This window comes from Lampetra planeri, chromosome 35, assembly GCF_965212315.1.
Source record: "Lampetra planeri chromosome 35, kcLamPlan1.2.h2, whole genome shotgun sequence".
NCBI lineage: Eukaryota > Metazoa > Chordata > Hyperoartia > Petromyzontiformes > Petromyzontidae > Lampetra > Lampetra planeri.
Genome location: NC_136141.1, coordinates 11,613,505 through 11,630,261, shown reverse-complemented (window position 1 = coordinate 11,630,261; position 16,757 = coordinate 11,613,505). Strand labels below are relative to the sequence as shown.

The 16,757-nt window shown below is 46.3% G+C and overlaps 1 protein-coding gene across 1 annotated transcript in view; it reads left to right on the top strand.

Annotated features, from left to right (window-relative positions):
* Nucleotides 1-5,154: 5,154 nt before the first annotated feature.
* Nucleotides 5,155-16,757, top strand: part of LOC144730220 (dual specificity tyrosine-phosphorylation-regulated kinase 2-like) — an 85,038-nt gene continuing 73,435 nt past the window's right edge. The window contains exons 1-3 of the mRNA XM_078610834.1: nucleotides 5,155-5,280; nucleotides 5,683-5,737; nucleotides 6,412-6,511. Coding sequence (XP_078466960.1) covers nucleotides 5,735-5,737; nucleotides 6,412-6,511 — 103 coding nt within the window. The 5' untranslated portion in view covers nucleotides 5,155-5,280; nucleotides 5,683-5,734. The remainder of the gene's footprint in view (nucleotides 5,281-5,682; nucleotides 5,738-6,411; nucleotides 6,512-16,757) is intronic.

Here is a 16,757-nt window from a genome sequence, read left to right as displayed (position 1 = left end):
CGACTAACGCCCACTGAGCTACTCGGGTGACTAACACCCTCTTAGCTACCCTGGCGACTAACGCCCTCTTAGCTACCCTGGCGACTAACGCCCACTGAGCTATTCTGGCGACTAACGCCCACTGAGCTACTCGGGTGACTAACACCCTCTTAGCTACCCTGGCGACTAACGCCCTCTTAGCTACCCTGGCGACTAACGCCCACTGAGCTATTCTGGCGACTAACGCCCACTGAGCTACTCGGGTGACTAACACCCTCTTAGCTACCCTGGCGACTAACGCCCTCTTAGCTACCCTGGCGACTAACGCCCACTGAGCTATTCTGGCGACTAACGCCCACTGAGCTACTCGGGTGACAAACACCCACTTAGCTATCCTGGCGACTAACGCCCACTGAGCTACTCGGGACACTCCCTGCCCGGGGTGTCCGTCTTGACTGTGGGTCCCCAGCCCGACCCACGTGGGCGTCGGACCCCGGGTCCCACAGTCTCGCCTCCGAGCCACACAGGGCCCCACAAGGACGGCGGGACTAGGGGTCTCGGGGCACTAGGTCTTCAGCTCCGTCTTCTGGTCTTCAACTGGGTAACTCTCCCCGAGTGCTCTCGCGCGTCCTCCTTTATACCCCACCTGCGGACGTCGCTGCGAGCACCCATCCTATTCGACCAATCACTGGGCGCTGGCTACGATCCTGTTTTCCCACATCTCAGCGTGCCTCACCACCCACGCCGCGCCGCCCCGTCATCTGTCACTCCCGGCGCGCGCGTCCACACCACGCCCACAACGCGTGCCCAACCCCGCACCCCGCGCCGCCCCGTGATCCATCACTGTCACAGTCGGCGCACGTCAACACCACCACTACATAAACATGGGCATTTTCGTTCTTTTGTCTATCATGTGTATCAGACCCCCCTCCCCCTCTCTCTCCATTGTGTTGGCGTGTGCAGTAATTGGCCGCTTGCGCACAAGCGCTTCCACGTCCGTCGCCCACCCTTTTGGCCTCGCCCCCCCCCCGCCCCCCCCTCCCTCCCGATACGTTCCATTCATTGCTACCATAGTCTGATGAGCTCCCCCTAAGTTTGTACCCATCATCATTTTCGTTCTTTTGTCTATCATGTGTATTAGACCTCCCCTCCTCCTCTGTGCCCATTGTGTTGGCGGGTGCAGTGGCTGGCCGCTTGCGCACAATCGCTCCATTGTGTTGGCGTGTGCAGTAATTGGCCGCTTGCGCACAAGCGCTTCCACGTCCATCGCCCACCCTTTTGGCCTCGCCCCCCCTCCCTCCCGATACGTTCCTTTCATTGGCTACCATAGTCTGATGAGCTCCCCCCTCCCTCTCCCTCCCCCCTCAACTCGCTTTTAAGGGATTACATCTTGAATCATTGCCTCACTTGATACAGCTAATCTGGCTGTGACGGTCCCACCTGATGACGAAGACTTGTGTTGCCTCCGAAACGTCGTGATTTTTGTTTTTATTTTACTTTCTACGTGACTTTACCGAAAAAACCTAAGAAGATGATTCCTTGCAGTCACGAAAGCTTCAAATCTAGAATTAATACCCAACAACAATCACGACTCTCCGACGACAACGAAGAAAATGTCAACAAAAATCATTAATTCGGAGCGCGTAAATGGACGAAGTGTCAGGGGCCTGGTCTCCCGACCTCCAACCTTTGGCCAGAGCAAAGGCGACGACCAGCGTGTTGGTCGATGTCCCGGCCCCGGCGCCGGTTACAGTAAGAATGGCGCTCTCACTGTCCGGTCGCAGCGCTGATGACGCGGTATGCTAGGTTGAAGCCAGCTGTCGTCCAGCGGTGAAGGTCGCAGCGCTGATGACGCGGCTTTGTTTGGTTGGACCACGCTGGGCCCGGAAGTGACGTTGCTCCCAGCGGTCATTGCTCCCCCGGCGGAAGTGACGACACACCCGGAAGTATCCCCCACATTTGTGGCGGGAATGCCGGTGGCGTCCACCATGTTTGTGGCGGCGGCGGCGGCCGGCTCGGGCGAGCGCTGCTCCTCTTCTCTCCCTCCCGCCATCGCCTGTGAGCGCCGCATCTCGCCCAGGAGGGAGGCGGTGGCGCAGAGCAGCTCTGCGAGGCGAAGCAGCGCCTCCTACATCCCTGCTCCCGACGCTGGAGAGGGGACGGTCGGCGGAGCAGACAGCTGCTCAGCCGGCGGTGCGGCGTCGCCGTTGGCCGGCGGTGCAGCGTTGCCGTCGGCCGGCGGTGCGGCGTCGCTGTCGGCCGGCGGTGCGGCGTCGCTGTCGGCCGGCGGTGCGGCGTCGTTGTCGGCCGGCGTTGGCCGCCCCATCGCTGCTTGCTCCTCGACATCGCCGTCAGGACTGAAGGTATGTGGCTTACTTCTTGTCTCCATGGCCACTTCTGACTCCAAATGTAACGGGTTCCGGAGACACTTGTAGAGGTAACTTCTTTATTACAATCCAACACTCCAACAGTCCTGATACTCTGTAACAGCCTAGGTACACAGCCTAGGTACACAGCCTAGATACACTACTCTGGCTACGCTCTAGAACTCGCCCTCACAAGGACGTAGAGCCAGGAGTTCCAGAGTCCCACCACTGGCCCTCACAGCGTCCCAGGGTCCTCAGATGGCTGGTCTTGGGTCTTGAGCTACAACTGGCCCTGATCATCCAGGGAGCTCCCCTTTTATGCCTAGTCCCCAACGAGGGGTGGGGCCGTGTGCGCCCCCAGATATCCCACAGAGCACACACAGCCCCCCCCCCCCCCCCGTTGGTGGCGCCAAGGGGCTTAAGCGCCTGGGCCGCCTGGGAACCCAACGCCTGGCGCCAAGGGGCTTAAGCGTCTGGGCCGCCTGGGAACCCAGCGCCCGGCGCCAAGGGGCCCAAGTGCCTGGGCCGCCCAAGGTCCCAGAGCCCCCCAGCAGCCCCTCCCCTCCCATGTCACTACAAATACACTCGTACGCGCGTGTGCACACAACGTGGCCATACGGTTGTCGTAGCTGTACCTTGCAGGTCGGGCACACAAACTCGCAGCCCGCGCGTGTGCCTTTGTCCTGCAGGCATGCTCCACACAAGACGCGTGTCCGCACACCAGCAGGTAGGGGCGGCTGTGTAACGTCCCAGGCTCCACTGGGAAACAGACAAATTTAAAATCCCAACCAAGGCATGGGATCAGAACAAGTGCTAAGGCAGCACCTGACGCGCAAAGACAGCGTCGACTTTTCCCATTTGAAAGCGACGACTCCTCGTCATCATCACAGATTAAGGGGTTGTACTTATGACGATAGACCTTATTTTCATTCAATCAGGTCTACGATTGAATGACAATCGTAGACCTGATTTTCATTCATTTAGGATTTTCTTTGGACGTCAGCTAATAAAGTACAGTAGATTATCAATTATCCGTGCTAATGACGGGGAGGACAGCCGCGGATAATTCAAAATCGCGGACATTAGATTAAAACATTTGAACTATAAACTTCATACATTAATAGTACATCTAGCAACTAATTTACCCGGTGGTATTGAAACAATTCTTACCTGCTTGTGTTGAACCAATGCTGCTTGAAATGATACAATAGCAGGATTTGACGATGAGAAGTGTAAAAAAACTATTCTGAGTTTATTGTCCGCTTATTTTATGGCCTGCTCAGATCTTCTTTCGGGGACTCAATTCGCTACTTTTAGCTCTGAACATCAAGCGTAGTGAGTGAGCCTCTATGAAGGCCAGCAGCGTGCTGTTAGTGGTCGTGTAAGCAGCAACACATCCGTCTTTGTCTCCCATATCTACACTCGCAATGAACCGAGCACTCATTTAAGGTCGAGCTGACCTAAGGGAGGCTCCCAAGAATGGTTAATATTCGATTTGCCGCTGTTTCTCCCCGTCAGAAATTAAATTCCCTTCACGCATCTTCATGTGGCGTCTCCATGAGACGACTGTAAATGCACGAGCTAAAGGCGTGTCTTTCTGTAATCGCCACACTGCCTTACGCGAGACTTTAATTTTACATTTTACATCATCGACTCCTTTAACGGATGTAGAAACTTGAACTTCTTTCGCACCGTACGTAGCCAACGGTGCTAATCCGATGTGCGGAGCAAAAACACTAAAACACAAAACGCGCGCGCATGGAGGCCGTGCTATAAACAATTACCTTTGATTTCCTGTCCGGGCAAGGACGATACAGTCCACTAAAACTACGAGCACGCGGCACACCACCAGTGGACCGTCTCCTGCCGCGTGTGCAGGCGGTGCAACTGCACGGGCCAACACGGGTGGGGAGTTGCTGCGGTGCCATGCCACGTGAGCAGAGGGGGACATTGACAGGTTTCAGTCTTGTTTCTTGCACCAGGCCCAGACTCTCACACAGAGACCGAGACTCTCAGAGACCCACCGACTCGCCACATGTATAACATGGGCATTTTCGTTCCTTTGTTCTATCATGTGTATCAGACCTCCCCTCCCCCCTCTCTGTCCATTGTGTTGGCGTGCGCAGCAGCCGCGTCCAAGCCGTCGCCAAATTTTTTGTTGGCTCCCTCCCCCTCCCACCCCCCTCCCTCCCGATACGTTTCCATTCATTGGCTACCACATTCTGATGAACTCCCCCCCCCTCTCCTCCCCCCCTTCAACTTGCTTATAAGGGATTACATCTTGAATCATTGCTTCACTTGATGCAGCTAATCTGGCTGTGACGGTCCCACCTGATGACGGAGACTTGTGTTGCCTCCGAAACGTCGTGAATTTTATTTTTGTTTTGTTTTATTTTACTTTCATTACTTTTAATGTTTTACCTACGTGACTTTACCGAAAAAACCTGAGAATATGAATCATTGCAGTCACGAAAGCTTCAAATCTAGAATTACCACACAGAGACTCACCACACAGAGACCCACAAACACACCACACAGAGAGACCCACAGACTCACCACACACAGAGTCCCGTGTAGGTACCTTCAGGCTGCGTCGACCTAGAGGAAGGCCAAATAGGGTTCAGATTTTCCCGCCACTGCCTCCAATCGCCCCGACCCGGAAGTAGAAGCGGGGTGGTGGGTGGATGCCCAGGGGAGGAGCTGTCGGTTGGGCGTGGTCGCGTTGTATGACGTCACTCGACGGGGCGTGGCTATAGGGGGCGTGGTCACGTCATTTACGCTATTACGTCACCTGTGACGTCACTTCAGAATTTGAGTGGGTGTGAAGGAGACGGCTGCTTCTGAATCTTCAAGCAGCTTCATATGACTTCATCATCCTCATCATCAACTTTCGAACGGCTTCTGCCGAAGCCATCCAATCGAAAATCTTTACGAGGTGAGCTGTGTGGGTTCGTGGTGAGTATGTGGGTCCGTGTTGCGGGTTCGTGGTGAGTGTGTGGGTCCGTGTTGTGGGTTCGTGGTGAGTGTGTGGATCCGTGTTGCGGGTTCGTGGTGAGTGTGTGGGTCTGTGTTGTGGATTCTTGGTGAGGGTGTGAGTCCGTAGTGAGGATGCGGGTTCGTGGTAAGGTTACAAGTTCGTGATGAGGATGTGGGTTCATAGTGAGTGTGTGGGTCCGTAGTGAGAATGTGGGTCCGTAGTGAGGATGTGGGTTGGTGGTGAGGATGTGAGTTTGTGGTGAATGTGAGTTCGTGTTGACGATGTGAGTCCACTTGTGATAGCGGTGACATCGCCCTCCACTGACTCTCTCCTCCGTCCCCCTCTCCACTCTCCACGCAGAGACGCTGAGAGATTTACGGAGCACAACAACGCTACTCTCAGAATTAGCGCCATGGTATGCGTGACCCCCTTCACTCAATATATGAACCACACCAGGACTTACAAACACCACCCACACCTACAAACACCACCCACACTTACGAACACCAACACTAACGAACACCACCCACACTTACGAACACTACCCACACTTACGAACACTACCCACACCTACGAACACCCACAATTACGAACACTACCCACACTTATGAACACCCACACTTACAAACACCCACACCTATGAACACATTTTTGTTACAGCCTCAAGGGGACCGTTGTCTTTGTGTGTGTGTTGACGAGTCTACTGCACATTTGTCTATGTGTGTGTATGTGTGTATGTGGGGAGCGGTAGTGTAGCCGTTTGCGCACTCTGCCACGAACCTGGCGACCCGGGTTCGATTCCCGCTCACGGCCAACACCAGTGACGATTATTTGAACCGGTCCTGGGCCTCCCCTAGGTCGACTCAGCCTCAAATGAGTACCTGGTGTGGTGTGTAAACATCGCCACTGTGGAGATAAAGGTGCTGCCCACCCACCCCCTAGTGTGCCGTGCTGGCCTTCATAGGTGCTCGCTAACAGCACTTGCCCCAACAGTCTGTTACAGGCTATACGGGGGATCTTTGTCTTTGTATGTGTGTATGTGTTTGTACGTGTGTGTGTATGTATGTGTGTGTATATGTATGTGTGTAGACGAGTCGAGCTGGAGCGAGTGGGAGGCAGCCTCCGTCTATCACCACGTGGAGTGCGTTCACCTCCGGGACCGGATTAATCCGCAGCAAATCACCCAAAGGTGAGAGAGAGAGAGGAGCAGGAACATCATCAAAGTCTAAAAATGATAGCAGCTCAAATAGCAGCAGCTCAACCAAGTGGCCTGATATCAAATCATCATCATTGTAATCGCTTGGAAATGCACAGCAGCAGCGAAAAACATATTCTTGGTTCTTTCGGTAAAGTCACGTAGAATGGAAATAATAAAATAATGAAAATTAAACATTAATCAAATGAAATTCTCACGAAGTTTCGGCCACAAAGCAAGCAGCCATCCTCAGGTGAAGAACAGAGCTGTTGGAAAGACAGCGTCCTAATGAACACTGCTAAGTTTCGATTTAAAGCTTTCATGACTGCAGGGATTCATCTTCTTGGTTCTTTCGGTAAAGTCACATAGAAGGAAAATAATAAAATAATAAAAAGAAAACAAAATTATTCTCACGACGTTTCGGCCACAACGCAAGCAGCCGTCTTCAGGTGGAGAACAGGTCTGTCAAGTAGACAGAGTCTGAAAACGGCTGCTTGTGTTGTGGCCGAAACGTTGTGAGAATTATTTTATTATGTTTAATTTTTATTATTTTATTATTTTCCTTCTACGTGATTTTACCGAAAGAACCAAGAAGATGAACACTGCTAAGCTTGGCAGCGTATTTTAAGCTGGGTGGGAGGAGGAGAGCGCCTTGACAAAGGAGTTTACATATCAACGGAGGAATTTAGCATATAGATGACAAATGCCGATATGGGGTTAGTCACTCCTTGTGGAATGTGTAGGCGGTGGGGGGTCTCAAAGTCATATTAATGCTTGTGTATTATGTAGGATGAGCAGTAATAAAGGGGAGGGAAATTTTAATAATAAATAACTGCAACAGCCCAAACCACCGCGTATCAAGCTAGTGCATTACGTGGAAAACAAAAAAGGAGTTTCTAAATAACTGCAAATACCCTACTACCATACAATAAACCGATGTGAAAAAACTAAATATAAACTACATCAATATAATCAATGTACTCAATATACTCTCCAATAAGCTGAGCTATTAACATTAAGTAACTGGGTATATACTACACTAAAAGATTACCATATAGTAAACTGATAAAAAACTAAAATATAAACTACATCAATATAATCAATAAGCTCAATATACTCTCCAATAAGCTGAGCTACTAACAATAAGTCATTATACATTACACTTCTATGTCGAAAAAAGTAGCGTTTTTTCCTTAACGTTAGCACCATGGAAAGCAGAGAGCGTTGTTCAGACGGACGAGTCCATCTATGCTCGGAATGGAGGAGGGGGGAGAGAGAGAGAAACAACCACGGTGTTGTGCTACTCTGTCCTGTGCTGCGTTACAACAATGCTATAAACTAGACTTCTATACATTACAATATTATACCTTCCAATCTAAACTACACTGTATAATATCGTATACGCAGCCCAATATACGCTCTAACATTATGCATTATATTGATATGCCTCCAACTAAACTTTTTTCTACATCACACGACTATACACCGTACTATACACTGCCATAGACAAACCCCAACATTGAATTATACACTGCGTTACTATACACTACCCTATAACTTAGACTATACATTGTAATATTACACTATGTATTATTCTACAAACCCTACTGTATACCACACTGCTGTCTATTCACGATACATTACGATACTATATATTACCTTATACATTCTATTAAACATTACACTATTGTACTATTTATTAATATACAACCTACTATACACCATACCATTGACCGTCGCGTGAAAGGTACTAAGAGGAGGCAAAGAAATATGTAAGTGGGAGAGTGGTAGCAGGAAACTTGCAGCGGAGCAAAGACTCCGATCCGTGAAGAGAATACAAAAGCTATATAGTCAATGCCAGCGAATTGAATGCGGTCTGAAAGTCACCGTAAACGTGAACACAATCAATCAAGACCCGAAATGGTTCATCACATCCTTCCAATGATTGCTGAGCCAGAATCCATCTTCTCGGTTGAAATTGTCTCTGTGTTTGTATATGTGGATGGCCTCATGAACGAATCTCTCATGGTAGCCGGATGACTTGAAGAGAACCTCCATCTTGGAGAAGTCAATGTCATATGAGCCCACTGAATTATAACAATGGTCTGCCACGGCTGAGGTGTTGGTCCTACCGTGTTTCAGGTCTGCTTTGTGTTCACAGATGCGGTCCGAGACATGTCGTTTGGTTTCCCCAATGTAACTGCTATGACAGAGGCAACTTAGTTTGTAGACACCAGGGTATGTCTGGAATCACATATTTTACAGACGGGACCAGATCACGGATTTTATGTACTGTGGTGAATCGGACCGGGATCTTGTGTTTATTCAGAATTTTGGAGATATTTTTTGTGACCCCCGCAATGTAGGGTAAGGTGATGGTTTTGAATGGCTCATCAAGATGGTCCTTCTTCATAGTTGGAGTGATGGCTTTGCGGATTGTGTAGTCGAAGTAACCATTCGCCTTGAGAGCTTGGTGTACGTGCTTGAGTTCACTGGCAATCTGTTCCTGGTCGGAGATGCATTGGGCTCTATGGTGTAGAGTCTTGATGAGGGAATTCTTCTGGGATGGATGGTGGTGGGAATCCGGTTTTAGGTAAGCATCCGTATGGGTAGCTTTCCTGTAGACAGAGTGGCTTATTGAACCATCAGGTCTCTTTTTTATGAGGACATCCAAAAAGGGTAGCTTGCCATCTTTTTCGACTTACATGGTGAATCTGATGGCTGGGTGTATGGAATTGATGTGGTCAAGGAATTGGTCTAGAGCAGGCCAGCCATGTGGCCAGATGACACAAGTGTCACCCACGTACCTCTCCCATAAGGTTGGGCGTAGAGTGACAATCTGGATGGTGTCAGTCTCAAATTTCTCCATGAAAACGTTGGCTACTACCGAAGATAGGGGGGGGCCCATTGGGGTGCCCTCAGTTTGTTTGTAGAAAGTTCCATTCCAGGTGAAGTATGTATTGGTTAAGCAGTGTCTCACCAGGGGGGGGGGTACCTCAGTTTTCAGTCCTTGATGAACCAAGTCTTCAATGATTGCGATGGTGTCAGGTACAGGAACTTTGGTGAATAACGAAACCACATAAAAACTGACAAGCAGGTTGTCTGGGGACAGGTAAATACCATTGATTGTCGATGCCAGGTGAGTAGAGTTTAGTACCGCAGAGGTGTTTTTTCCAGTGAAAGGCCGCAGGATTTCAGACAAAATACGAGCCATCTTCTTGGTTCTTTTGGTAAAGTCACGTAGAAGGGAAGTAATAAAATAATAAAAATAAAACATAACAAAATAATTCTCAAAATTATTTTGTTATGAACCAAGAAGATGAATCCCTGCAGTCACGAAAGCTTTAAATCGAAATAAAATACGAGCCAGTTCGTAGTTGGGGAGTTGATAGAGACGATGGGACGAAGGGGTGTATCTTCTTTATGTATCTTTGGTAAGCCATATAATCTTGGTAGCCTGGCCGCAGAAGGTTTCAACGAGAACTGTTTGCACCATTGGAACCTCATTTGCCAGTAAAATTATGATAATTGGTTTTTTACCCTTCTATCTGGCAACAAAACTGACACCTTTTTTTACAAGGAGTCATGTTTACATAGTCCACAATACCTGCAGTCATAATGCAAACAAAAAACATAACTCTGATAATGTGTACTGTCCTTGAAGTTGATTGGTCCACACCCGAGACAGCTTTCCTTAGAGCCTAGTCTCACATGGGTTGGACCAGATGACGCCAAAAGGCGCACAACTCAAAGACAATGCACCATCAGAGTATGAGAGCTCGGGGTAAGCATTTACACCATTGGAACCTCATTTGCCAGTAAAAATATGATAATTGTTTTTTTACCCATCTATCTGGCAACAAAACTGACACCTTTTTTACAAGGAGTCATGTTTACATAGACCACAATACCTGCAGTCATAATGCAAACAAAAAACATAACTCTGATAATGTGTACTGTCCTTGAAGTTGATTGGTCCACACCCGAGACAGCTTTCCTTAGAGCCTAGTCTCACATGGTTTGGACCAGATGACGCCAAAAGGCGCACAACTCAAAGACAATGCACCATCAGAGTATGAGAGCTCGGGGTAAGCATTTACACCATTGGAGCCTCATTTGCCAGTAAAAATATGATAATTGGCTTTTTACCCTTCTATCTGGCAACAAAACTGACACCTTTTTAAATCCTTTATATTAAGTTCGCGTGCTTGCTTGCTTGCGTGCTTGCTTGCTTGCTTAGGACCGTGCAAATCTTTCGGTCGTTTTTTAACCCACTTCCCGTGATCCAATCGAGCTGACATTTTCCACACAGACTCGTTGTGCCAGACAATTATTGTTCGTGAAAAAAAAATTCCCAAAATTTTACACTTTTTAGGCAAAGAAAATGTATTTTACATATATTCAAATAGAACGCATTCATGGCTTTGGCTGAACGTCAGAGTGTAAGAGCCCAGAGCGTAACCCCTCCACAGGCCGTGGCGGAGTAGCGCAGTTGGTAGCGCCCTCGCTTCCCATGCCAAAGGTCGCGGGATCGATCCCCGCGTCCTCCACAGGCGAATATATTTTTAAATCCTTTATATTAAGTTCGCTGCCACGCATATAAAGGATTTATAGTGAAAAACTTTGTTTTTACGGGTTATACTTATTTACATTGTCTTTGAGTACATGGCCCCGTCCATTGTCCCTTTGATGCGGTGAAGTTGTCCTGTCCCCTTCGCAGAAAAACACCCCCAAAGCATAATGTTTCCACCTCCATGTTTGACGGTGGGGATGGTGTTCTTGGGGTCATAGGCAGCATTCTTCCTCCTCCAAACACGGTGAGTTGAGTTGATGCCAAAGAGCTCCATTTTGGTCTCATCTGACCACAACACTTTCACCCAGTTGTCCTCTGAATCATTCAGATGTTCATTGGCAAACTTCAGACGGGCATGTATATGTGCTTTCTTGAGCAGGGGAACCTTGCGGGCGCTTTGTGTAGGTCTACAATCTTGTCCCTGACATCCTTGGAGAGCTCTTTGGTCTTGGCCATGGTGGAGAGTTTGGAATCTGATTGATTGATTGCTTCTGTGAACAGGTGTCTTTTATACAGGTAACAAGCTGAGATTAGGAGCACTCCCTTTAAGATTGTGCTCCTGATCTCAGCTCGTTACCTGTATAAAAGACACCTGGCAGCCAGAAATCTTTCTGATTGAGAGGGGGTCAAATACTTATTTCCCTCATTAAAATGCAAATCAATTTATAACATTTTTGACATGCGTTTTTCTGGATTTTGTTGTTATTCTGTCTCTCACTGTTCAAATAAACCTACCATTATAATTATAGACTGATCATATCTTTGTCAGTGGGCAAACATACAAAATCAGCAGGGGATCAAATACTTTTTCCCTCACTGTATAAGGTAATATATAGTATCGTAATGTATCGTGAATAGACAGCAGTGTGGTATACAGTAGGGTTTGTAGAATAATACATAGTGTAATATTACAATGTATAGTCTAAGTTATAGGGTAGTGTATAGTAACGCAGTGTATAATTCAATGTTGGGGTTTGTCTATGGCAGTGTATAGTACGGTGTATAGTCGTGTGATGTAGAAAAAAGTTTAGTTGGAGGCATATCAATATAATGCATAATGTTAGAGCGTATATTGGGCTGCGTATACGATATTATACAGTGTAGTTTAGATTGGAAGGTATAATATTGTAATGTATAGTAGCAGGGGCGGTTTCTTCATTAGGGCGATTGGGCGACGCACCACCAATGTCATTCAACCACAGAGTCACGCTAGCCGTCACTGTGCCTCTGGATATAGTCCAATCAGCGTCATGTCACGTTCTGTGGAGTACCGCCTCTTTTTGGGCGATTTCACTCCGGCTGAGAATCGCCCCGAGTGGCCCCATAGACTTACATTCAAAGATGTTTTTTTTCGAACGGGGGCGCTACAATGCATTCTCTATGGCTTCCGGGAGGGCTCGCCCTAACGTGCTTACGTCATCATACGTAAGCACGTTTCATCCAACAATATAATTTGTCGCCACCTAGTGGAATCTTTAATAAAAGAAACTTGAGTGGATTGTATATTAATAGTGAGTATAGAAACAAACAAGATGTATTGTAAGTCATTTTATTTTTCATTAATATTAAAGAAGTGAAGTTTCCTTTACATGCTTAAGCTGTTAATTTATCCATTGCATGGGTGGACCTCATCCTTATCAATCATCCAGACATTTGCCCCCCCTGAGAGATTTTGCAGGAGCCGCCACTGTATAGTAGTCTAGTTTATAGTATAGTTGTAACGCAGCACAGGACAGAGTAGCACAACACCGTGGTTGTTTCTCTCTCTCTCCCCCTTCCTCCGTTTCGAGCATAGATGGACTCGTCCGTCTGAACAACGCTCGCTGCTTTCCGTGGTGCTAACGTTAAGGAAAAAAACGCCACTTTTTTCTACATAGAAGTGTAATGTATAATTACTTATTGTTAGTAGCTCAGCTTATTGGAGAGTATATTGAGTTTATTGATTATATTGATGTAATTTATATTTTAGTTTTTTTTTATCAGTTTACTATATGGTAGTCATTATATAGTGTAGTGTATACCCAGTTACTTAATGTTGATAGCTCAGCTTATTGGAGAGTATATTGAGTACGATTTAAAGCTTTCGTGACTGCAGGGATTCATCTTCTTGGTTCTTTCGGTAAAGTCACGTAGAAGGGAAGTAATAAAATAATAAAAATAAAACATAATAAAACAATTCTCACGACGTTTCGGCCACAACGCAAGCAGCCGTCCTCAGGCGAAGAATGAGACATTATCAAGCTAGGAGCTTATATAGGTGTAGCGAGGAGGAGCGCCTTAACAAAAGAATGTGCATATGAAGAGGAATTTTAGCATACCAATGGGCAATGCGTAGGAGGGGGGGCGGAGGGGTTTCAAAGTCCCATTATGCCCATGCATTATGCAGGATCAACAGCACCACGGGGGGGCGCAAGGAACAACGTTAATAAAGGAAAGGAATGTTAATGATATGTAGCTGCATTTACCAAACAACCACGTAGAAAACCAAAGTAAAAACTACATAAAAAACTAAAATATAAACTGATACTTACTATACTCTACAATAAGCTGAGTTACTAACAACAAATAATAAATTACAATTCTACGTCGTAAGAAGTATATGATATACTTCCATCTAAACTTTATTCTCTTAGCATATACAGTACTATATACTGCCATAGATAAACCCAACATTAAATTATATACTGTATTGCTGTAAACAACCCTATACTTTATACATTTTAATATAACACTATGTATTATTCAACTCACCCTAATGTGTATCGAAATGGTTTATTACGTCCTTCCAATGATTGCTAAGCCTGAATCCATCTTCTCGGTTAAAATTGTCTCTGTGTTTGTATATGTGGATCGCCTCATGAACGAATCTCTCATGATAGCCAGATGGCTTGCAGAGAACCTCCGTCTTGGAGAAGTCAATGTCATGTGAGCCCACTGAGTTGTAACAGTGGTCTGCCACGGCTGAGGTGTTTGTCCCACCGTGTTTTAGATCAGCTTTATGTTCACGAATGCGGTCTGAGACGTGTCGTTTGGTTTCCCCAATGTAACTGCTACCACAGAGGCAACTTAGTTTGTAGACGCCAGGGTACTGTATGTCTGGAATCACATCTTTTACAGACGGTACCAGATCACGGATTTTATGTACTGTGTTGAATCGGACCTGGATCTTGTGTTTAATCAGGATTTTGGAGATCTTTTTTGTGACCCCAGCAATGTAGGGTAAGGTGATGGTCTTGAAAGGCTCCTCAACAGGATCCTTCTTAATGGTTGGAGTGATGGCTTTGCGGATTGTGTAGTCGGAGTAACCATTAGCCTTAAGAGCTTGGCGTACGTGTTTGAGTTCACTGGAAATGTGTTCATGGTCGGAGATGCATTGGGCTCTATGATATAGAGTCTTGATGAGGGAATTCTTCTGGGATGGATGGTGGTGGGAATCCGGTTTTAGATAAGCATTCGTGTGGGTGGCTTTCCTGTAGACAGAGTGGCTCATTGAACCATCAGGTCTCCTTTTGATTAGGACATCCAAAAAGGGTAGCTTGCCATCATTTTCGACTTCCATGGTGAATCTGATGGCTGGGTGTATGGAATTGATGTGGTCGAGAAATTGGTCTAGAGCAGGCCGGCCATGTGGCCAGATGACAAAAGTATCTGGCCACATGGCCGGCCTGCTCTAGACCAATTTCTCGACCACATCAATTCCATACACCCAGCCATCAGATTCACCATGGAAGTCGAAAATGATGGCAAGCTACCCTTTTTGGATGTCCTAATCAAAAGGAGACCTGATGGTTCAATGAGCCACTCTGTCTACAGGAAAGCCACCCACACGAATGCTTATCTAAAACCGGATTCCCACCACCATCCATCCCAGAAGAATTCCCTCATCAAGACTCTATATCATAGAGCCCAATGCATCTCCGACCATGAACACATTTCCAGTGAACTCAAACACGTACGCCAAGCTCTTAAGGCTAATGGTTACTCCGACTACACAATCCGCAAAGCCATCACTCCAACCATTAAGAAGGATCCTGTTGAGGAGCCTTTCAAGACCATCACCTTACCCTACATTGCTGGGGTCACAAAAAAGATCTCCAAAATCCTGATTAAACACAAGATCCAGGTCCGATTCAACACAGTACATAAAATCCGTGATCTGGTACCGTCTGTAAAAGATGTGATTCCAGACATACAGTACCCTGGCGTCTACAAACTAAGTTGCCTCTGTGGTAGCAGTTACATTGGGGAAACCAAACGACACGTCTCAGACCGCATTCGTGAACATAAAGCTGATCTAAAACACGGTAGGACAAACACCTCAGCCGTGGCAGACCACTGTTACAACTCAGTGGGCTCACATGACATTGACTTCTCCAAGACGGAGGTTCTCTGCAAGCCATCTGGCTATCATGAGAGATTCGTTCATGAGGCGATCCACATATACAAACACAGAGACAATTTTAACCGAGAAGATGGATTCAGGCTTAGCAATCATTGGAAGGACGTAATAAACCATTTCGATACACATTAGGGTGAGTTGAATAATACATAGTGTTATATTAAAATGTATAAAGTATAGGGTTGTTTACAGCAATACAGTATATAATTTAATGTTGGGTTTATCTATGGCAGTATATAGTACTGTATATGCTAAGAGAATAAAGTTTAGATGGAAGTATATTATATACTTCTTACGACGTAGAATTGTAATTTATTATTTGTTGTTAGTAACTCAGCTTATTGTAGAGTATAGTAAGTATCAGTTTATATTTTAGTTTTTTATGTAGTTTTTACTTTGGTTTTCTACGTGGTTGTTTGGTAAATGCAGCTACATATCATTAACATTCCTTTCCTTTATTAACGTTGTTCCTTGCGCCCCCCCGTGGTGCTGTTGATCCTGCATAATGCATGGGCATAATGGGACTTTGAAACCCCTCCGCCCCCCCTCCTACGCATTGCCCATTGGTATGCTAAAATTCCTCTTCATATGCACATTCTTTTGTTAAGGCGCTCCTTCTCGCTACACCTATATAAGCTCCTAGCTTGATAATGTCTCATTCTTCGCCAGAGGACGGCTGCTTGCGTTGTGGCCGAAACGTCGTGAGAATTGTTTTATTATGTTTTATTTTTATTATTTTATTACTTCCCTTCTACGTGACTTTACCGAAAGAACCAAGAAGATATATTGAGTACATTGATTATATTGATGTAGTTTATATTTAGTTTTTTCACATCGGTGTATTGTATGGTAGTAGGGTATTTGCAGTTCTTTAGAAACTCCTTTTTTGTTTTCCACATAATGCACTAGCTTGATACGCGGTGGTTTTGGCTGTTGCAGTTATTTATTATTAAAATTTCCCTCCCCTTTATTACTGCTAATCCTACATAATACACAAGCATAATATGACTTTGAGACCCCCCACTGCCTACACATTCTACAAGAGGTGACTAACCCCATATCTGCATTTGTCATCAATATGCTATATTACTCTGTTGATATGTAAATTCCTTTGTCAAGGCGCTCTCCTCCTCCCACCCAACTTAAAATACGCTGCCAAGCTTAGCAGTGTTCATTAGGATGCTGTCTTTCCAACAGCTCGGTTCTTCACCTGAGGACGGCTGCTTGCTTCGTGGCCGAAACTTCGTGAGAATTAAATTTTATTATGT